The sequence below is a fragment of the Carassius carassius genome, chromosome 19 (assembly GCF_963082965.1).
Source record: "Carassius carassius chromosome 19, fCarCar2.1, whole genome shotgun sequence".
Lineage (NCBI taxonomy): Eukaryota > Metazoa > Chordata > Actinopteri > Cypriniformes > Cyprinidae > Carassius > Carassius carassius.
In genome coordinates, this window is record NC_081773.1 from 22,833,354 (window position 1) to 22,855,099 (window position 21,746).

Consider the following 21,746-nt stretch of genomic DNA (forward strand, 5'->3'; position numbering starts at 1 on the left):
ATAAATGGAGGTCTCACTGGTTTTGAACGACATTAGGGTAAGTTATTAATGACATCATTTTCATTTTTGGGTGAACTAACGCTTTAACCCATTCATTCAAACATACTGATTCACTGAAACAGAAACAATTGAATGTCTCAAAGGAATGATTCTTTGAATTATTTTCTTAACCGATTTGTTCAAACACTGATTCATTCATAACAAAAACAAGTTTCTTTCTTAAAGAGTGATTAATTGAATTATCTTAACTGATACATTTAAACACACTGATTCATCATTACAGGATTATTGGAATTTGCTTGGAGACGTAGACGGAACACAAATACAATGTAGCTTTTTTCTAAAATTAACTTCATAATTTATTGAATTGTCTCATAACAGTTAAAATAGTGGTTTCTGTATATTCAAATATGCCAAAGAACCTTCCATAGCAATCAAACCTATCCAAACAAGCGTAAATAGGAAAGAGTTAAACCTCTTGAAGATGAATGTCTAAATGTTTGTAGAGTATTTCAGCATGTAAACAGAGCAATTAGCATCTAGAATTTAGCTTTCCTTTCCCAGAACCTCAATGACAGCAGAGTGAATGAGAAAAACACGTCCTCCCTTATTCACTCACTAGCATTTTTCTTTATAGAAAACAGTTTCAGATTGCAGTGGTATTGAGAACCACCCAATGTTTTTTTTTTTCAAACCATGTACAATGTAAACCAGAAACTGTCCGACTTAATTAGTGTTTCTGTAGAGTGAGGGGAATTTTTGCACATATCTTTTGGTTTATGTGATGGTAATTGAGATTTTACACTCACACTTGGTTGCATATTTAAGTTAATACATGTTTGTGAGGTTTGGACATGCAATACCTACTGGAGAGCATGCCTCAAGTTCGGAAAAGGTTCCCACGACTCCCAGTGGCAGTTAAAGTGTTAGTTCGCCCAATTTGCAAAATTATGTCATTAATAACTTACCCTCATGTTGTTCCAAACCCATAAGTTTATTTTTGGAACACAGTTTAAGATATTTTAGATTTAGTCCGATAGCTCTCAGTCCCTCCATTGAAACTGTGTGCACGGTATACTGTCCATGTCCAGAAAGGTAATAAAAACATCTTCAAAGTAGTCCATGTGACATCAGAGGGTCAGTTAGAATTTTTTGGAGCATCGAAAATACATTTTGGTCCAAAAATAGCAAAAACTACGACTTTATTCAGCATTGTCTTCTCTACCGTGTCTGTTGTGAGACAGTTCAAAACAAAGCAGTTTGTCATATCCGGTTCGCGAACGAATCATTCGATGTAACTGGATCTTTTTGAACCAGTTCACCAAATCAAACTAAATCGTTTGAAACTGTTCGTGTCTCCAATAAGCATTAATCCACAAATGACTTAAGCTGTTCACTTTTTTAATGTGGCTGACACTCCCTCTGAGTTCAAACAAACCAATATCCCGGAGTAATTCATTTACTCAAACAGTACACTGACTGAACTGCTGTGAAGAGAGAACTGAAGACGAACACCGAGCCGATCCAGATAATGACTTGTTCACGAGTCAAGAACCGTTTCTGTCAGACGTGTCCGATTCGAGAACCGAGGAGCTGATGATACTGCGCATGTGTGATTCAGCGTGAAGCAGACCGACACACAGAGCGTCTGAACCGAACTGATTCTTTTGGTCATTGATTCTGAACTTATTCTGTGCTAATGTTATGAGCGCGGGTAAACCGGCTTGCAATCATCGCCAATGACGGCATTACGTCGAGCGCAAAAGAACCGGTGAACCGTTTTCTTCAACCGGTTTATTGAATCGAACTGTCAGAAAGAACTATTGGTGATCCGAAAACCGATGCAACCGGTTCTTGACTCGTGAACGAGTCAGTCTATTGTTCGTTATCTGGCTCGGCTCGGTGTTCATCTTCAGTTCTCTCTTCACAGCAGTTCAGTCAGTGTACTGTTTGAGTAAATGAATTACTCCGGGATATTGGTTTGTTTTAACTCAGAGGGAGTGTCAGCCACATTAAACAAGTTAACAGGTTATAAGTCATTTGTGGATTAATGCGTATTGGAGACGCGAACCGTTTAAAACGATTCAGTTCGATTTGTTGAACTGTTTCAAAAGATCCAGTTACATCAAATGATTCGTTCGCAAACCGGATATGACAAACTGCTTTGTTTTGAACTCTCTCACAACAGACACGGAAGAGAAGACAATGCTAAATAAAGAGTCGTAGTTTTTGTTATTTTTGGACCAAAATGTATTTTCAATGCTTCAAAATATTCTAACTGACCCTCTGATGTCACATACTTTGAAGATGTTTTTCTTACCTTTCTGGACATGGACAGTATACCGTACACACAGCTTCAATGGACGGACTGAGAGCTCTCGGACTAAATATAAAATATCTTAAACTGTGTTCCGAAGATAAACAGAAGTCTTACTGGTTTGGAACGACATGAGGGTGAGTTATTAATGACATAATTTTGATTTTTGGGTGAACTATCCCTTTAACTGCAGTCTCTGTGGGATACGTGATTCATCTAAATCAAAACACCTGACCAGGAACACTGTTAAGATGTTTCATACTGATATTCTCTCTGGAATTAGCAGGGAATACGCGTATTCTGGATATTTCCACAAAAACTGCTTAATAGAAGCACATATTGTCAAAATATGAAAATGTTCAAGTTCACGTACAGACACTAAAAGAATGTGCTACTATGGGCAGGTACCACCCATGGTGCAACGATGGAAGACTGCTAAAATGAAAGGTAGCTATTAAGAAGAAGCTCTCTAAATGCACCATGACATAGCCTGTCTATGACTAAGGTCTCTTTAACCATTTAAGTACCATCTTGTCAGAGAGAGGGCGTAACAACAAGACCTTAGTTATCATTCATGTCAGTAGGGGCCCTCTTTTTCTTATCCCTTGACAGGTAAAGTTTTAAATAATGGCTAAACAGCACCCTGAGCAGTTTTCCTGATTTATTTAAATGTTGGCATGTTGTCTTGCCAATTTTGACTGTCTGGCAATCATTGAGAAATGTGGGAATGTACCCAAAACTGGGTTAATTATGTTTTTGTATATTTAGGAGTTGTCTCTTGCTGTTGTTGACATTCTTTCCCATAGTAGTACAATTATGGTGTGAAATGCTTCAAAATCATTGTAAATATTACTGCATTATAAATGTATGTTTTGTTTTTAATTGACATCTGTTGATCTTCAGATTGGGACACTGAAACCAGTGGTCACTATAATTACAACCATGGTGACATTTTCTGTGGTAATGCCATCTGTTGTGATAATCTTGTCAATGGTCAAGATGGCAACCAAAAGCACATGCTTGTATGGCCACAGATAACTCCTCTTCGCTGGCAGTTTGCAAAATCATAGCACTATTGCAGGCGAATATTAATTTTGAGCACTTGCTCCAATCCCCCCTGCCCCCTTTCCACAAATGAGGGGGAAGGATTTGGTGGTTTGTGTATGGCGAGTCTGTTTTCTTTCAGCTCCTCAAGAACAGAGACGTCTTTATGGCTGTCCTTTCAAGGAGGCTGATGGCAGAAAGTTGGCAACAGGACAAGCTTGGTAGTCTGCAGGCGTTTACTGGAAACCGAGCACGTCTCAGGCTGGGTGCAGGTTGGCCTTCCGAACAGAGATGGTATAAATGAGAGACTGAGATGAAGCCAGACTGTGCCAAGCATAATGCATCTGATACCCGCCGTTCAGACAGTGACTGAAGACTTTGCTCACATCTCATTAAAGCTACAAAAAACTGTTTATCCATTTTTGAAAAATGCATGTATTAAAGCAATGGTTTTAAATTCTGTCATCATTTACTCAGCCTCATGTCATTTGAAAGCTGTATTCTTCTGCGCAATTGCAAGAGGAGATGTTAAGCAGAAACTGAATGGTAAACAAGGTTGTAAAATTACAAACATGACAAAAACACCAAGGCAATAACTTGTCTTCAGAATGTCTTATGAAGTCATAAATTTGCTTTGTGTGATAAACGGACACACATTTTATAACAAAAGTTATTTACTGAAAAAAATAAATAAATACAAAATAACCAATGATGTTAGGCATCATCACCATCAACCTAGAATTGATGTCATATTTGAAAATTCTGTTCTTCATGCAAAGCTTTTGGGGAGCTCAGAATTTTTTAGGATATAGTTATATTAACTACTTTTCTTTTATAATACTTGAATGGAGCTTTTAGTCAGTTTTTGCAGCTGGTCACCATTTACTCTCATTGTATGCCAAACAGCAAGATTCAGCTTTCTGCTAAACATCTTCTTGGTTTGGAGAAACATGAAGGTGAGTAGATGATGACAGAACTGTTACCTTAAGTATTTGGCACATAACTAAATACATTTTGATGGAGGCAATCTGTAATCCTCTCCATTCACATGTCAAACAAATCTGAATAACATACATTTTCATAAAAGCAACATCCCCCTTTCATGGAGGCAAAAGCTTTTTTTTCCTCTCCCGTTTAGTGCGGTCTAATTTTCCTTGAAACAAAATGAATGTGTAGCTATAGTTATAGCCTGCTTGCCATCAAATCCCCAGAAGAACCGACCACCCAACCCCCCGCAATTTGCAGGCCGTGCGCAGAACACACCCTTTTGGAACGCAGGCTCTGATTCATATGTATGGTCATTTCCTCTCCCAGTGGAAAGTAAAGTAGTATGGGGACATAGACAGGTCTGCTTTATTTAACACTGTCTGACATCCCCTCTGTGTTCAAGAGCGCTCCATTTAGGGACTCAAACGCAACAAAAGAGTTCTCAGGGATGCTGGGTTATGATTGGTCAGTCACAGAATCAGCCAATCAGAATCAGTTTGACGTCATGGTCCAGATCACATTTTTTGGGTTTATTTTACAATAATTACTTTTTCTTTCGGGACCTTTGTGTAGCTCAGAGATTATGGAGATGGCAATGCCAAGGTCATGGGTTTAATTTCTAAGGAATAAATGAAGTGAAAAACTTTACAGATTTAATGCAATATAAGTTGCTATGGCTAAAAGAATCTGCCAAATGCGTAAATGTAAAAGAAGAACATCAGATTCTGATCTTGCTCTCGTCCAGGTGTTCAACCACTGTACACTAACATGTAGGTAATGGGTTCGATTCCCAAGGAATTCATGAATTGAAAATAAATTACAGTTCGAATGCAGAGTAAGTTGCTTTGGTTAAAAGCATCTGCCAAATGCATAAATGTTAAAGTGGGAGATCAGATTCTGTTCTTGCTCTCATCCAGGTGTTCAACCACTGTACACTAACTTGAAGGTCATTGGTTCGATTCCCAAGGAGTTCATGAGTTTTAAAAATGGTATAGCTTGAATGTAATGGATGTCGCATTGGTTAAACGCATCTGTCAAATGCATGCATATACTAGTAGGACATCAGATTCTGATCTTACTCTCTTCCAGGTGTTCAACCACTATACATTAACATGTAGTTGAGGGAACGGCACACAAACATGTCTTCAGACATATCTCTGATTCAGAAGATCAGACTGTGTGCTCCACTTTCATGAAATGTTAGAATTACAGCTGCCATCTGGCTGGTGTTTTTTGGACTGGCATGCGGGCGGCGTAGATACCTGCCAAGACGTGACACATTTATATCTTCACCATGACCTGTGGGCTATGTGTGAACTTCTACCACACTATCTTGTTTTACACATCAGTTTCTTCAAACACTGTCTGAAAAAAATGGAGGGGAAGTATTAAGCAGTCTCATCATAACACTTCAGGCTTGTGTATCTTCAGAGGTGTCCATCCCACGCAGACATTACAACGACCATGTTCTACAGTGTTCTCAGTCTCGACTTGTTCAGTACCTCAGGCATAAAGGGAGGAGTAGTATGTCTACATTTGGGAGTCATGAAAAAAACATGACCAGTTTCACAGTTCACATTGAAGCCTGAAACCAGTCATTTGACCCAGTTGATACTGTCAGCTGGACCTGACCTAAGCCTAAAATTGTTTGCCAGCAACTTCTGTCAAGAATGTAGAACTTAGCGAGATGCTAATTTTCTTATTTTAATGTGTATATAAATCTGCATCTCAGACAGTTTTTACATTTTTATTTTAAGAGAGAAAAATAAATAAAAATCTAGGCTGAGATTTGATTAAACACAAATTGATTGAATTGTGAAAAGTGGGCATTACATACCAGAAGGGAGCCAGAGGACTTGGGCTGCAAATTAAGAGGGATTTGTGGCGTCATCTAAAAAGGAAAGTCAACGAATCATGAACCATAAAATCAGGACTATTCACTGAGGAAATGAATTGTCATTTTTGATTTCCTGATGACTATAATAATAAGTTCTGAGCTTGTTTTAATTGAAATAATAAAGGTCTGTCTTCGACATAGTGAAGAAGATTGTGATGGCATTAAGTATTTTACATGGCCTCAAGGATTTACACAGAGGGTCCCTAATTACGCTACACTTAAGCACTTAAACTATGTGGCAGTTTGTCTTCGTGTAAGAAACTAATTGAGGTCTTCTTTCTCTTTGTCTTTTGCCAGACCGCATGGATTAACTGGCAGTCCAGTTATCTCTGATATCTCTCTTATCCGACTATCGCCTCACGCTGCAACTACCGGAGAATCTCCCTTCAACCCACCTCACCCGTATGTCAACCCACACATGGAGCACTATCTGCGATCAGTCCACAGCAGCCCCACGCTTTCCATGATCTCCGCAGCACGTGGACTTAGTCCTGCTGATGGTGAGTCTCATATTGTTCCCCATGTACCGGGGTCCTCTTGTCATTGACAAATCACTAGCGTTCAATAAGATTTGTTTTGTTTTTGTTTTCTGAAGATGAGACGAATACTTTCATTCAGCAATGTCACATTAAATTAGTTCTTGACAGTTCCTGGAAACCATTCGGTTTCATTTTATGGAGTGAGCATCCTATCTAGCATCTTATTTTATGCTTGAAAGAAAAAAGAAGGTCACAGGTTTAGAATGGCATGAGGGTGAGTGAATTATAACATCCGGGACAGCCAAGGTATTTATACAATGGCTTACTAAAAACATGCTTTTTTTGTGAAACAACCTCCATGGTTTTAGATGCCAGTAGAAATCCAAGAGCACTTTTGAATCACCCATTATACCGGCGGAAAGTGTGTTTTATGTTTGTGGAAGTATGTCTGGGAGAAGGAATCAAAACATTGGTCAGCGAAGAAAGAAAGCTAATGGTTCCACTCCTCCACAAACTGAAACACAACAGACACTCTCTACTATTGTTTCTTTCCTTTAATGTGTCAAGTATTTGGATATTAAGCATGCTAAAAACATTACTGTAGACCCGTTCTTATTTATGTAGGCCTGAATATGTAAATAGATGATACTCAGAAAGAAAACAGTTTGCTGAACATTATCTACCTAGCCAAAAGCCTGGTCCTTTCAGCCTTGTTACTATAACAGGTTGAGACGAAAGATAAGTCACCAAGTACAAAGTCTTGGCAGTAATGGCTCTGCTTTCACACTTAAATAAGCAATGTGGAATAGATTGTGTTGGCGGTAGAGATAATGGAAGGAGATGAGCTTGAGTTATTCTAAATAATAACTAAAAAGCCTCTTTTCCACCATTTCATGTACACCTTGGTTCCAGCAGTTGACAAACATCTTCAAAGGTCTTGCATAAAAGGCATACAAGTGAGTAATTCAATAATTTGCATAAAATTCTTTACTAATCGGAGTCAGAATTAGATTAATTTTTTTTCTCCTACATTATACAGTCAACTAATTTCCTGACAGAACTTCAGTTGTGCAGAAGTCAGTCATGTTCTAATGTTTAACAAAAGGTCCATAAAGAAAACTGATGGAGATCGGTGGAGATGTCCCCTGCCCCAGAGCAGTGTTCTGACTCCTGATCTGCTTTCATCGGTCCACTGCCTTAGGGCTTTTTCAGCCCCGGCCTCTGCTGCACCCCTCCTCACTTCGATTCTGAGCCCCTCTAGGGACGCAGTTATACGATCCGGCGAGCGTGGAGAAAATAAACGGCCTTGTTCTGCCATGAATCCAGCACAAACACAAGCCTGTTCTTTTTTAACCTCGCTAGGGCCTAATTGTTCCTGATAGAGCTGTTATGGTATGAATTGCCAAGCAGCAAGAATGAGGTGGAACCCCCCCTCAATCCTGAGTGTCCCATAACTTAAGCAGCTAGGACGTAACCCGCTGTTATTTCTTCATCGTAGGCGAGTGTTACGGAAATGACATAGGAGGCACTAATGGTTATCTGACCTAGGCAGAAAGAAAAATAAATACATCCATTGCATGTATTGCTTTTGACACCTTTAGTCTGGGATTTACTATGTGCTGGAAGTTTAGGCAAGAATAGAGCACCACTTTTTACTTGTAAACATACTTCAAGATGTCTGATGTAAACTATATATCTATATAATAGATTTATTTTTTTTATTTGTTCAGCAAGGTCAAAAAAAATTATCACATTTTTAAATTGGTACTAAAGATTTCTTTTTTAAATAAATGCTCTTCTTTTAAACTTTTTATTCATCGATGAATCCTTTAACAAAAATATCATAGTTTTCACAAAATCAGAATCAAAATTTTTTTTTGCACTAGAATGCATTTTAGAATAATTTCTGAAGCCTCACAGCTGCTGCAAATTCAACTTTGCCATCACAGGAATAAACTACATTTTAATTATATATTAAAAAAGAATATAGTTATTTTAAATTGTAACAACATTTCATAATATTTTTATTAATATTAATATTTTCTATCTGATGACATTATGTAAATTATTTATAAAATAAATGAAAAGGAAGTCATATTAATTCTAATTTTTTAGTATTAATATTTAGTTCTTTCATTGTTGTGAAACTTCCTATTTGAAGGTAACACTTACTGTTAATATTAGTTCAGCAGCATGCACAACTTGGCTCACAAGATGCTTCATTTAATAATTCATGACTAATTATTAGCCAGACATTTTAATAGTTTTATTCATTTGAATTTTTAAGGTATTAACCATTTTTTATGCTAAAAACAGAATCAAAAAATGTATATCAATTTTCCCATGTACTGTACTGTACATCTCTCAGTCATAAGCTTAATAGCCTACTGTATATGGCCATGTGACAGAACAGGGGACGGTACGTCTAGCTACATGCTCTGCTCCCCATATGTGTGTATGAATCCTTAAATACTAAACTCTTCTCTTCTCTTCTCTGTCTGAGCAGTGACCCATGAACACCTGAAGGAGCGGAGCTTGTTCGGGCTGCCCCCTCCCCCGCCAGGGGCCAACCCTTCAGAGTACTATCACTTCATCGCCAGTCACCGCAGCCCTTATGGAGACCTGCTCATGCCGACGGCGGCCGCAGCTGCTCATCTCCCTGACTACATGAGCCCAGTGGACAGTGAGTTACACACCCGGAGTACAGCACTAACCAATCCATAATGTCACCTTCAAGGTCAAAATGTGTGAGATTTTTTTTTGTTTTTGTGCTGATATCTGTTATATAGCAACCCACGAGAAAGCAAGATGTACTGGAATTGCGACATTTCGGAATGCACCAACATATAAAAATTGAATAATGGCGCTTTTCCACTGCATGGCATGGAACAGTTCCCTTTTTTGGGGGGGGGGGGGTTGAGGTTCCAAGTGAACCACACCGTTACCAAAACATGACATGTACACTACTGATCACCAAAAATGGCTGTTTCGTTGTCTGTTAAGCAAGTACAGACGTTCCTCTCGTTGATAGCAGAGGAGCGGATCCAGCGATAGATTGATGTGGCGACAACAATAACGACATGTGAATAATCCCGCCCATTCTAAAGCAGTACTAAACTGCAGAGGAAACGCAAACTGAGCAGAGTCGTACCACGCAATGGAAAAGCACTATTAGATTAGCTAGAATCGCTTACTTTCACTTCTTTTCATTGAGTATTTCTCTGGTTTTAAAACAGATGAAATACTGACATCTTCATATGGCAGAATGCAAATAAAGATATTAAAGCAATAAGCCCAAAGATGCCGTGCTTTACATTGAATTTATAACAGCTAAGGGGCGTTGTTAGGTACGAGCTGTTATAAATTCATTGGAAACCACGGCTTCACTGGGCTTATTGCTTTTATAAAATGGTTATTCCATATACCGTATTTTCCGGACTATAAGCAGTTTTTTTCATAGTTTGGCTGGTCCTGCGACTTATAGTCAGGTGCGACTTATTTATCAAAATTAATTTGACATGAACCGAGAGAAATGAACCAAGAGAAAACATTACCGTCTCCAGCCGCGAGAGGCCTCTCTATGCTGCTCAGTGCTCCTGTAGTCTACACTGAAGACATAGAGCGCCCTCTCGTGGCTGTAGACAGTAATGTTTTCTCTTGGTTCTAAATAAATGCGACTTATAGTCCAGTGTGACTTATATATGTTTTTTCCCTCGTCATGACGTATTTTTGGACTGATGCGACTTATACACAGGTGCGACTTATAGTCCGAAAAATACGGTACATGTGAGGTTTCACAGAATAAAACAGTGCAAATAGATTGTATTGATATTAATAAAAACTGTATTCTTCCACCAAACAATGTAGCTCCTTAGAAACAGTTGTGGTTCCAACAAAGTGGATGCCGAGCAACACACACAAGTAAACAAAGGTGTATGTTTGTATAGTAATTTACAACAGCTTTGAACGTGGCTCAACCAATCAGAATCAAAGACCGGAAACTATCCATTTCATACTTTTTTTTAATACTCTGAATTATATTCTTTCTAATATAAAAAAAAATTTGTAACACTATTATGCTATTTCAATTTACCAACAAAAAATCTTGTAAAAGTTTAATTCTATGAGCCAGTGGCTCCCATAGCGCTCAGTTTTTTAATTTGGACCCCTGCTTCTTAAAGAGTGTAAACACTGCGGTTTTGTGGTGATTTCGAAATATTGCTCTGTTGGTTTGAGTGGGCCAACATGTCAACTTCTAGCTCATCCAGTGGTGTTCTGAGCAGGACAATCTGTTTTCAAGCAGAAGCAGAGGGGAAGTGTATGGAAAACCTGTTTGGAAATAATCTTTGTTTTTGGAGTTCTGTTTATTATCACTGAAACTTCAGATTAATCTTTAAAGAAAGAGAATCTAACTTAAGCAAAGGCAACTTAAAAGGACCCAGAGTATACAAAGCCAGTACCTGTGTTATTTTTTTATATAATTTATATACTGTTATAGTTTGTGTAAATATTTTCAATGATTTTCAATAGGATTTCAGTTTTCACATTAATTTTAGTTAGTTTTAGACATTTATTGTGTGTAAACTTTTTTACATTTGTTTTTTATTCCAGATACCATGTTTTTTTTTTATGATTTCAAATTTACTTTTAGTTAACGAAAATAACTGGGCAGTACAAGTAGGCTAGCTAACTAATTTGCTATGCTCTGTAAAAAAATTTTTTACAATTAAAAAATCGTGTTACAAAATCAATAGATACAAGTTTTTCACATCAAAGAACAAGTCTTTAAATCTCAACCTGTGTATAAAACATGACTCACATGGGGCTGTAAACATGAGCCATCTCAACAATATATGAGGCCTCTCTGTTATGGCTTCTAATTCAGATTGGGCTACAAGTGTGATGCGTTGTTATAAGTAACATTCGACTTCCTTCAGACCTACCTTAAAAGGGAAATACAATGTTTAGAGGGAGACATATTTTTTGTAGCGTGGCTGTAAAAAAGATGCCCAGAGGGTCGCCATTGCATGTTGTTGCGTGATCTTTAGGGGTAAACCAGGGCGAGAAGGTTGCAGGTCTTGCGGAGCCAAACAGGTTTTCGGCTCTCATCCAGAGTTTCAATGAGAAATACAGTGTTGTGAATGGGTAACACTGTGAGAGAGGATGAAGGGGAAGTCAGTGTAGGGTTTCTGCTCAGGAAACTTGCGATTGTAAATAAACAAGCTGGCACACACTCATGCTTTAATCCAGTCCAGTCACCCACAATAACTCTTAGTGCCACAAATCTATGCACCCTCTCAAATCGCATGCCCCAGTTACTTCCAATCACTAATCAAGCATCATTCTCTGCGTTTTTATGACTGTAATGAGTCGGTCACGAGAGTTCCTGCATCTCTGACCGCTAACGCTGGCCGCCACGTAGCTGACTGCCCACAGTTTGTGTAGTGAGGCTTGTTAGCTCAACAGCGCAGGGCTTTTTCCTTCCCTGCTCGAGTCTTTGGCCTTCTCCTCTGCCTAGCTTGATGTGGTCTCACTCTGGGCACTCAGGTGTTCACAGCTCTCCACACTAACCCACAGACACAGGGCTTTCATTGATGGCCGGTGTCAGCTCATGGTGTGGTGGCATAAAGCAAGCCCTTCAGTAGAGCGAAGCCCTGATAAATATGCATTGCAGGGTTTAGCGTTTGTCTTGGAATGGTGTAGCGATAAAATTTGTATGCGTATTTAAAAATCAATTTATGTTCTAATAAATTCAGCAGACCCACCACAAGAGTCGGTGTTCAGCATGCACAAAGTGGCCCTCTTGTCTTTCCCTTCATGATTCCCATTTGCCCATTAGCTGGCTTGGAGAGAGAATGTACAGGTTTTCCTGTAAATGGTGATCGTTGTTGTAAAAAATGAGAAATGTGCACATGGAAAATCTGTCCTGCTTGTCATTAGCGCCAACATGTGCAGTACTGTAAATTTATTTGGACATTCGACAGTTTTACACACACTACTGGGTCAAACCGAGACGTTAGCTGGAGTCATGCGACATTGAATAGGTTGTTGTAGACTTCAGTCTACGACAAAATAAGCATTCTGACATTTCATAGTTGTAAAGATCGCGATTACTACAAACTCCACTTTGCAAAAGCCGTACATATATAAATAGAAAATTTTGTAAACTTTAATCATATTTCACAATATTACTGATTAATGAGGTCTTATAAATAATATATATATATATATATATATATATATATATAAAATTTCACTAATGCAGTAGCTCACATGCACAGACTCTGGTGCTGATAGCAGTAATTAAAAAAAAAAAAAAGTGACGTGACATTCAGCCAAGTATGGTGACCCATACTCAGAATTTGTGCTCTGCGTTTAACCCATCCGAAATGCACACACACAGAGCAGTGAACACACACACACACACACTGTGAGCACACACCCGGAGCAGTGGGCAGCCATTTATGCTGCGGCGCCCGGGAGCAGTTGGGGGTTCGATGCCTTGCTCAAGGGCACCTAAGTCGTGGTATTGAAGGTGGAGAGAGAACTGTACATGCACTCCCCCCACCCACAATTCCTGCCGGCCCGGGACTCGAACTCACAACCTTTCGATTGGGAGTCCGACTCTCTAACCATTAGGCCACGACTTCCCATTAATTAAAACAAATCTCTCGTCATTAAATATGCTTAGCACGTAACCCCACATCAGTCATTCATGACTATAAAGGTAAGAGTAAACTCTTAAGATGTAAAAATGTTGGATCATCACCTCGTCTTGAATTTAAACCCTAAAAGCTTTGAATACATGTAGCTCACTCCTGCGGATCACTGCTCCTCCTGGCAGCAATGTGAACGGCAAGCGCATTTGCCCAAACAGGCCCCAAAATTACAAATAGCAGCAAACAATGAAAGGAGTTGGAGTCGGCTATGAGTGCACGTCTTGCTGAAACGCTCCATTGCTGTGCCAAGTGCATGTGCATGCCAATGCCTTGCACTTAAAATGTTAATTATCGTCTCTGCCTGACAGGGCGACACGCAGATTGAAAGCGCAGTCGCCACTAAAAACAACACAGCCGCATTTCCCCATCACACCCAGACAGGATTTTACTCAATGGGCACGTTCCTTAGGCCCTCTTTGTGTACTTTAAGTAAATCTATTGCGCATGCAATGTTATGAGAAGTCTCACTCGATGCTTCTCAATGGGTGAGATGGGAAATGCTGGCCTTATGCCCTGTGGATGGATGAACACGTGAATAAATAAATCACCACAGCCTCCGGCTCACAGCCAGACTCTGCCTGATACCCAAAACAGCAGGATAATAGGTTGAACAGACCTCTGTTTCAGTTCAGCTCTGCTTCTCCTCTCTGTGTTGAAGTGAAGAAGTCTGCAGCCTCTAATTGAGTTGCTTACACAGGAATGCTTTAAGATTATGAATGGAAAGAGGAGGAAAACAAATGCTGAACTCATTTGTGTGGCATAGCCAGCGGGGAACTGTTTAAGGTCCCGTGATAATAGGTGCTGCCAAAGCAAACGTCTGCTGGCCGACTACAGGCATGACTGCTTTGGAGCAGAGGTTTTTTTGGTGTAAAGGGAGGGAGTCTTGTCACCACTGCAGCTCAGGCCAACATGCTCACACACACACACAACAGACACTAACACGGTGCTGCTGCTGTACATATATATATATATATATATACAACCCGAATTCCGGAAAAGTTGGGACGTTTTTTAAATTTTAATAAAATGAAAACTAAAGGAATTTCAAATCACATGAGCCAATATTTTATTCACAATAGAACATAGATAACGTAGCAAATGTTTAAACTGAGAAATTTTACACTTTTATCCACTTAATTAGCTCATTTAAAATGTAATGCCTGCTACAGGTCTCAAAAAAGTTGGCACGGGGGCAACAAATGGCTAAAAAAGCAAGCAGTTTTGAAAAGATTCAGCTGGGAGAACATCTAGTGATTAATTAAGTTAATTGATATCAGGTCTGTAACATGATTAGCTATAAAAGCTTTGTCTTAGAGAAGCAGAGTCTCTCAGAAGTAAAGATGGGCAGAGGCTCTCCAATCTGTGAAAGACTGCGTAAAAAAATTGTGGAAAACTTTAAAAACAATGTTCCTCAACGTCAAATTGCAAAGGCTTTGCAAATCTCATCATCTACAGTGCATAACATCATCAAAAGATTCAGAGAAACTGGAGAAATCTCTGTGCATAAGGGACAAGGCCGGAGACCTTTATTGGATGCCCGTGATCTTCGGGCTCTCAGACGACACTGCATCACTCATCGGCATGATTGTGTCAATGACATTACTAAATGGGCCCAGGAATACTTTCAGAAACCACTGTCGGTAAACACAATCCGCCGTGCCATCAGCAGATGCCAACTAAAGCTCTATCATGCAAAAAGGAAGCCATATGTGAACATGGTCCAGAAGCGCCGTCGTGTCCTGTGGGCCAAGGCTCATTCAAAATGGACTATTTCAAAGTGGAATAGTGTTTTATGGTCAGACGAGTCCACATTTGACAATCTTGTTGGAAATCACGGACGCCGTGTCCTCCGGTCTAAAGAGGAGGGAGACCTTCCAGCATGTTATCAGCGTTCAGTTCAAAAGCCAGCATCTCTGATGGTATGGGGGTGCATAAGTGCATACGGTATGGGCAGCTTGCATGTTTTGGAAGGCTCTGTGAATGCTGAAAGGTATATAAAGGTTTTAGAGCAACATATGCTTCCCTCCAAACAACGTGTATTTCAGGGAAGGCCTTGTTTATTTCAGCAGGACAATGCAAAACCACATACTGCAGCTATAACAACAGCATTGCTTCATCGTAGAAGAGTCCGGGTGCTAACCTGTCCTGCCTGCAGTCCAGATGTGCAGTCTCATGTGATTTGAAAGTCTTTTAGTTTTCATTTTATTAAAATTTAAAAAACGTCCCAACTTTTCCAGAATTCGGGTTGTATATATATATATTTAAATAGAAAATTTTAATAGAAAAAAATTAAACTTTAATCAAATTGCACAAAAAAACTTACCACCACCAAACTGTTGAACTGTAGTATATTGCATAATTGAATATTTATTGCATAATATTTTTTTCAATACTTTTTTCAGGTATTTATTTATTATGAATAGTTACACTTTATTATTTGCGCGATATACTTTTTTATTGATCCCCAAACATAAATTAAAGAAGAGAAGGAACATAAGAATAACACCTTCCAAATACATTTTTCCTGGCATCCCAATAAAAACATCAGAGAAGTTACCTAATATAATTGCCCCTTTTGTAAGCGCCTGTAATTATGAAGCCATATATCAGGCCAGATCCTCAATTAAAAGCACCCCCTCCTACCCACCATTCCCCATCCCACAGGGTCGACAGGACTGCCTGAGCCAGCCTCTGTCACCACCACCTCACAGCACTGCACATCTGGTTTAGCGCTCTCCCAGGAACCTGTGCACCCCTAAATTAGAGACACTGCCTATAAAAACAGACCATTGCAGAGTGTGTGGGACTCGGCAGCTGAGGGCAGGCCAGACACTGCTACCCCCTGCTGTTCTTTTCAGTCTGTGGGCAGCGGCCTGCTAAGACCTGCCACACGTCATCCCATCAACGTGGCAGTCACTCAGCAAACTCTGCACCAAGTTCTTATACAAAATCAATTATGGTTTTTAGATAAATATGTTTAGGCTTTTAGGTATGACTCTATTGAGAGGCATTCTCTGTGTGTGTGTGTGTGTGTGTGTGTGTGTGTGTGTGTGTGTGTGTGTGTGTGTGTGTGTGTGTGTGTGTGTGTGTGTGTGTGTGTGTGTGTGTGTGTGTGTGTGTGTGTGTGTGTGTGTGTGTGTGTGTGTGTGTGTGTGTGCGCACATGTGCATGTTTTTAATACTAAATGACAACCAAAAATGAAAAGCAAATTTCAAGTTACTTGACTTCTGTCATCCTGTGGTTTGCTGTCTGACCCTCAGGCGTGCAAACTATTGCTGCTCCTCTCGAAACACTAAATGAAACAATTTTTTATTATGTGGCTGAAACAAAAAACTTAATTGTGAGATATGAACTCACAATTGAAAGATTTAAACTCGGAATTTCAAAGAGTTTTGTATATATTACATTTTTGACTTTTATCCTAAGATTTGCTCGTTAATATTTCCCAATTCTGAGTCGATATCTAACAGTTATAAGAATTATTATGAATTATTTAAGAAATTTTCATATTGCATAGTAAACCTACTATATACTTAAACAGTAGTAGTTTGTAGTATATATATACTATATACTTAGATAAGGGTAGTATGCTATTTTGAACATAGCCTGTCATTATTTTTTTTATTTAGCGGTGCAGGAATAGTGCATTTCACCTTTAAATGAAGCACGGAATGTACGTACAGGCATTTGAATCAAATGTCAAATTTCACTTTTTTATATATATATATATATATATATATATATATATATATATATATATTTAGCGTAACAACCTATAATAGTTGCTGTTTGCAGGGTACATAAAAACGATTGCTTAACAAATGGCAGGGGGAGTAATTAACTCTGGTTGGAGGTTGTAGATTTGTGAGAGTTTGACAGGCGTCTGTTTGAAATGTCAGTGGAGGGTTTTTTGTGAGGTGCTTGTGTTTGTGTGTAGTTTAATAGACCCATTACATGTTTCCTGTTGTAGCACCTTTGCTGATGCCCCCCTGGAAGGCAAAAAGCCTCCTTGCCCGACTGCTGTTCTCTGTCCTCTTACACCAGGCCTAATGCACAGCACCTGTTTACCACAGCGCTGGGCACATGTACATGGAAACACGGCCTTTGGATCGACACTCACTTGAAAATGAAATGCATAAGTTGAGGTCTGCAGTTTGTACATTTTTGGGAAGTTTAATATTACCCTTTAAAAGGTTAGTCAAGATTTCTTCTGCCAAAATGTCATAATGTGCACTGAAAAAATGAATCATTAAATTTACTAATTTTTTTTATGGTAAGTGGTTGCAATCAATTTATTTTGCCATATTTAAATATACTAATTTAGTTGATTAACTTTTAGCAAAATTTGTTTATTTGCAACCACTTACCATAATTTTTTTTTTTTTTAATAAAAAAAATATTTTTTTTCAGTGTGGTATTTTTTAGGTAATTTATTAATTTTTTACCATAAAATTACTAGGTGTGATATGTAGATATGGTTGTGATCATTTGTAGTTTAGTTTCAGTACATTCAATAAAAACACTCTTCGCTTTTATGTCAAGTGGTTGTGAATAAACTCTATATCAGGGATCACCAATCTCGGTCCTGGAGGGCCGCTGTCTTGCAGAGTTTAGCTCCAACCCCAATTAAACACACCTGAACCAGCTTATCAAGATCTCTCTGACTTTCAAACAGGTGTGTGGGAGCTGGTTGGAGCTAAACTCTGCAGGACAGCGGCCCTTCAGGACCGAGATTGGTGACCACTGCTCTGTATATACATAAATATTACATTTTTTTCTGCATTTTTGGTGAACAAAAACATTAATATTATTATTCTTATTATTGGTGTTTTGTGAAATCTGGAGTCCCTCAAGGATTAATTTTGGGCCCCTTGCTTTTTAAAGGTACAGGTTGTAGGACCGCCACTAGAGGGTGCACTACCATAACAATAACAATTGCGTGGTTTGATGACGCTAACAAGGAGTGTGGAATGATGGGATTTGTTGTCTTCTACCCAACCGCTGACAGCCATTAATCAGACGATATGAAAACGATTACCACTTGTTCAACAAATATATACACTTGTGTACATTCAAACACAATGATTATAATATAATAGCATACGTTTTTTGTAAAGATACGAATAAAAGCAACTCACCTGTCGAGTAAAACACAAGCGAGATCTCTTTCTAGTTCGCGAAGCTCTCTCCATCTAGAAAATGCAACACCGATATTGATCTTCACTCTTTCTCTCCTCTTGTCCCAAACTCTTCTTGGGTCGTTTGGTTGGCCTGTACGCTTACGTTTACGGGAGCTGTCCTTGTCGATAGAACCAGCAGCAGACGGTAAACAGTAATTATGTTCCTTAAATAAGTAACACAATCCACCATAAAACATGCAAGAAGAAGTAAATAAGGAACTGGAGATATTGTTAGTAATCAGCTGTACAAAATATATAACACTAGCCTAGTGGTTTTTGGATATTTTACTGCAAATATCTTACAAATTGTACCTTTAATATCTACATTTTCCCACTTGGTCAACTCTTAAGATCTCTTGGTCTAAAATTTTATTTCTATGCAAATGACACTCAAATCTATATACACTTAAAACCTGATGATACTGTGCCTGTGGACTTTTTTTCTCAATGTATTTCTAAGATAAAGGAATGGATGTCGCAACATTTTCTTTGTCTAAACAGTGAAGAGACTGAGATTATGCTTATTGGTTCACCCCATTAGTTGCATAAAGCTGGAACTGTTTCTTTCATTGTTGATGATTCTATTGGAATCTTGGACAAAATGTAATAATCTAGGGGTAATATTTGATTCAAATTTAACATATGATCCTCATGTTCTGAATACTGTTAAAACATCTTTCTTTCATCTTAAAAATATTGCCAAATTACATTCAATGTTGTCATTCCCTGCTGCTGAGAAGTTGATAAACACCTTTGTTTTCTCTTGAATGGACTATTGCAATGCTCTGTTCGCTGGGGCATCAAAAGCTACCCTAAACAAATTACAGGTCGTGCAAAACTCTGTTGCCAGAATCCTAACTAAAACAAGAATAAGGGATCATGTCACTTCTGTCTTAAAGTATTTGTATTGGCTTCTTGTTAGGTTTAAGGTTGATTTTAAGAATCTGATGGTCACTTACAAGGCTCTGCATGGTTTGACACCGCAATATCTGTCAGAGCTTTTAACTCCACATACCCCAAGGCAGAACCTTTGTTCTTCTGCTACTGGATTGTTAATTGTTCCATCTACCCACCTAAGATTGATGGGAGATTTGGCTTTTTCTTTCTATAGCTCCAAAACTATGGAATTCTCTTCCTACTCAAGGCAGGCAAATTCTCTTAACATTTTTAAACCTCGCCTTAAAGATTATGTCTTTAGGGTAGCTTTTATTAAAAAAAATTTATAGTATTTTTTTTTTTTTTATCTAATGTGGTTTAAAAGCGTTTTTGCTTTTTTTCATACATTTTTATATGGTGTATTTTGATGTTTTATCTGTTATGTAAAGCGCTTTGAGAAGTAACATTTAAAGGCGCTATAGAAAAATAAATAGTAATATTGTTTTTATTATAATTATTATTCTTGGGGTCTTTAATAAACTTTATATATATAATTACCAGAGAAGAGACATTGCTAAAGCATCTTACTCAAATCAAGTAAAATCTAGACTTTTCAGCATTCCACACTTAATACTTTATTGGTATGATAAACTGATTAATTATTCATAGTGATTTGTATGTGAGCCAGCACAGTAGTGATGCTGGAGATAAAGAGAATTGAATGTCCCACACAGAGCTCTTTAAGGTGAGAGTGAAAACAGTGTCTTTTTTTTGCAGTGTCCCGTTTCCCCAGTCCCAGACTGACGCCGAGGGTGAGCAGGAAGAGAGCGCTGTCCATCTCTCCAGTCTCAGATGCCAGCATCGACCTGCAGACCATGATCCGCACCTCGCCCAACTCTCTGGTGGCCTACATCAATAACTCCCGCTCCAGCTCGGCTGCCAGCAGCTCTTACGGCCACCTCTCCGTCGGGGCCATCAGGTACAGGAATGCCCATCTGTGTTGATTTTTCTTGTAAATGTTTTTGCAGGTTGCCCATTTCTTGAACTAACACAAAATGTGATTTTATTTATTTTTTCTTCTTCACGTTTAAGTCCCTCCTTTACGTTCCCACATCCTATCACACCAGTTGCATACCACCAGCTGCTGTCCCAACAGAGAGGTCTAAACGCGTTTGGACACACTCCCCCTCTCCTACAGCCTTCTCCGTCCCTCAACACCAGGCAGACACTGGCGGCAGCAGCTGCTCTGACCAACAACAATAGCGCCGACACCAACACACAGTCCAGCCAGGTGATTTTATGGAGATTTATGGTTTCTGTACATATTTTTCTATACATATACTGTACATCTAGACTCAAGTTTCCTAAGGTATTGAGAAACCAGGAGGTTGTATAATATAGTTTAAGTTTGTTTGTTTTAAGGAAATTAATATTTTTTATTTAGCAGGGATGCATTAAATTGATTAAAAGAAGCAGTAATCGTACAAAGAAATTGAACATGCATGTTGTTTGACAACAGTATTAAGCAGCACAACTGTTTTTGACACTGATAATAGTAATTGTTATTAATAATAATAATAATAATCATAATGATTAATGTGTTTCTTGAGTACCAAATCAGCATATTAGAATGATTTCTGAAGGATCGTGTGACCTTTAAAACTGGAGTAAAATTCAATTCTGCCATCACTGGAATAAATTACATTTTAAAGTATATTAACATAGAAAACAGTTTTTTCAATTTTTTATAATTTCACAGTATTACTGTTTTGACTGTTTTTTGATCATATAAATGCAACCTTGGTAACCATAAGAAACACCTTTCAAAAACATGTAAAAAAAACTTACAATCCCCATACATTTTTAACAGTATTGTATAATGTATAAGGATGTGTGAATAAATTGTCATTTTTGCTGATACAGATAGACTTTTTCTTTTCATGTTATGGCAAATAACCAATAATTGGCAAAATGATAATTTCATAATAGTTTTTCAAAATAAATTAAAAATGAAATACTGTATTCATGTTAACATTTTCTAAAGATTGAATTGCTATTGTTTTTTAAAGAATAGGTGTTAAATGGTGGCAAATATGATTAGCATGGCTGTAGTTGTTCAACAGCACTAACCAACATAAAAAACCTAAAAATTCATGCTAATCTGAACTGACCCTTTCATTCATCCCCATTTTTTCCCAAGTCTGTGTAATGCTCATTGACCGAGAGCTGCTGTCGCTCCCATGTAAA

General features: G+C 38.4%; 1 protein-coding gene across 2 annotated transcripts in view; it reads left to right on the top strand.

Annotated features, from left to right (window-relative positions):
• The window catches only part of LOC132095398 (zinc finger protein GLI2-like), a 79,365-nt gene that overhangs the window by 45,011 nt on the left and 12,608 nt on the right, over positions 1-21,746 (top strand). For both annotated transcript variants that reach the window (XM_059500333.1, XM_059500332.1), the window contains 4 exons: positions 6,543-6,745; positions 9,231-9,407; positions 20,277-20,478; positions 20,592-20,790. In XM_059500333.1, coding sequence (XP_059356316.1) covers positions 6,543-6,745; positions 9,231-9,407; positions 20,277-20,478; positions 20,592-20,790 — 781 coding nt within the window. The remainder of the gene's footprint in view (positions 1-6,542; positions 6,746-9,230; positions 9,408-20,276; positions 20,479-20,591; positions 20,791-21,746) is intronic.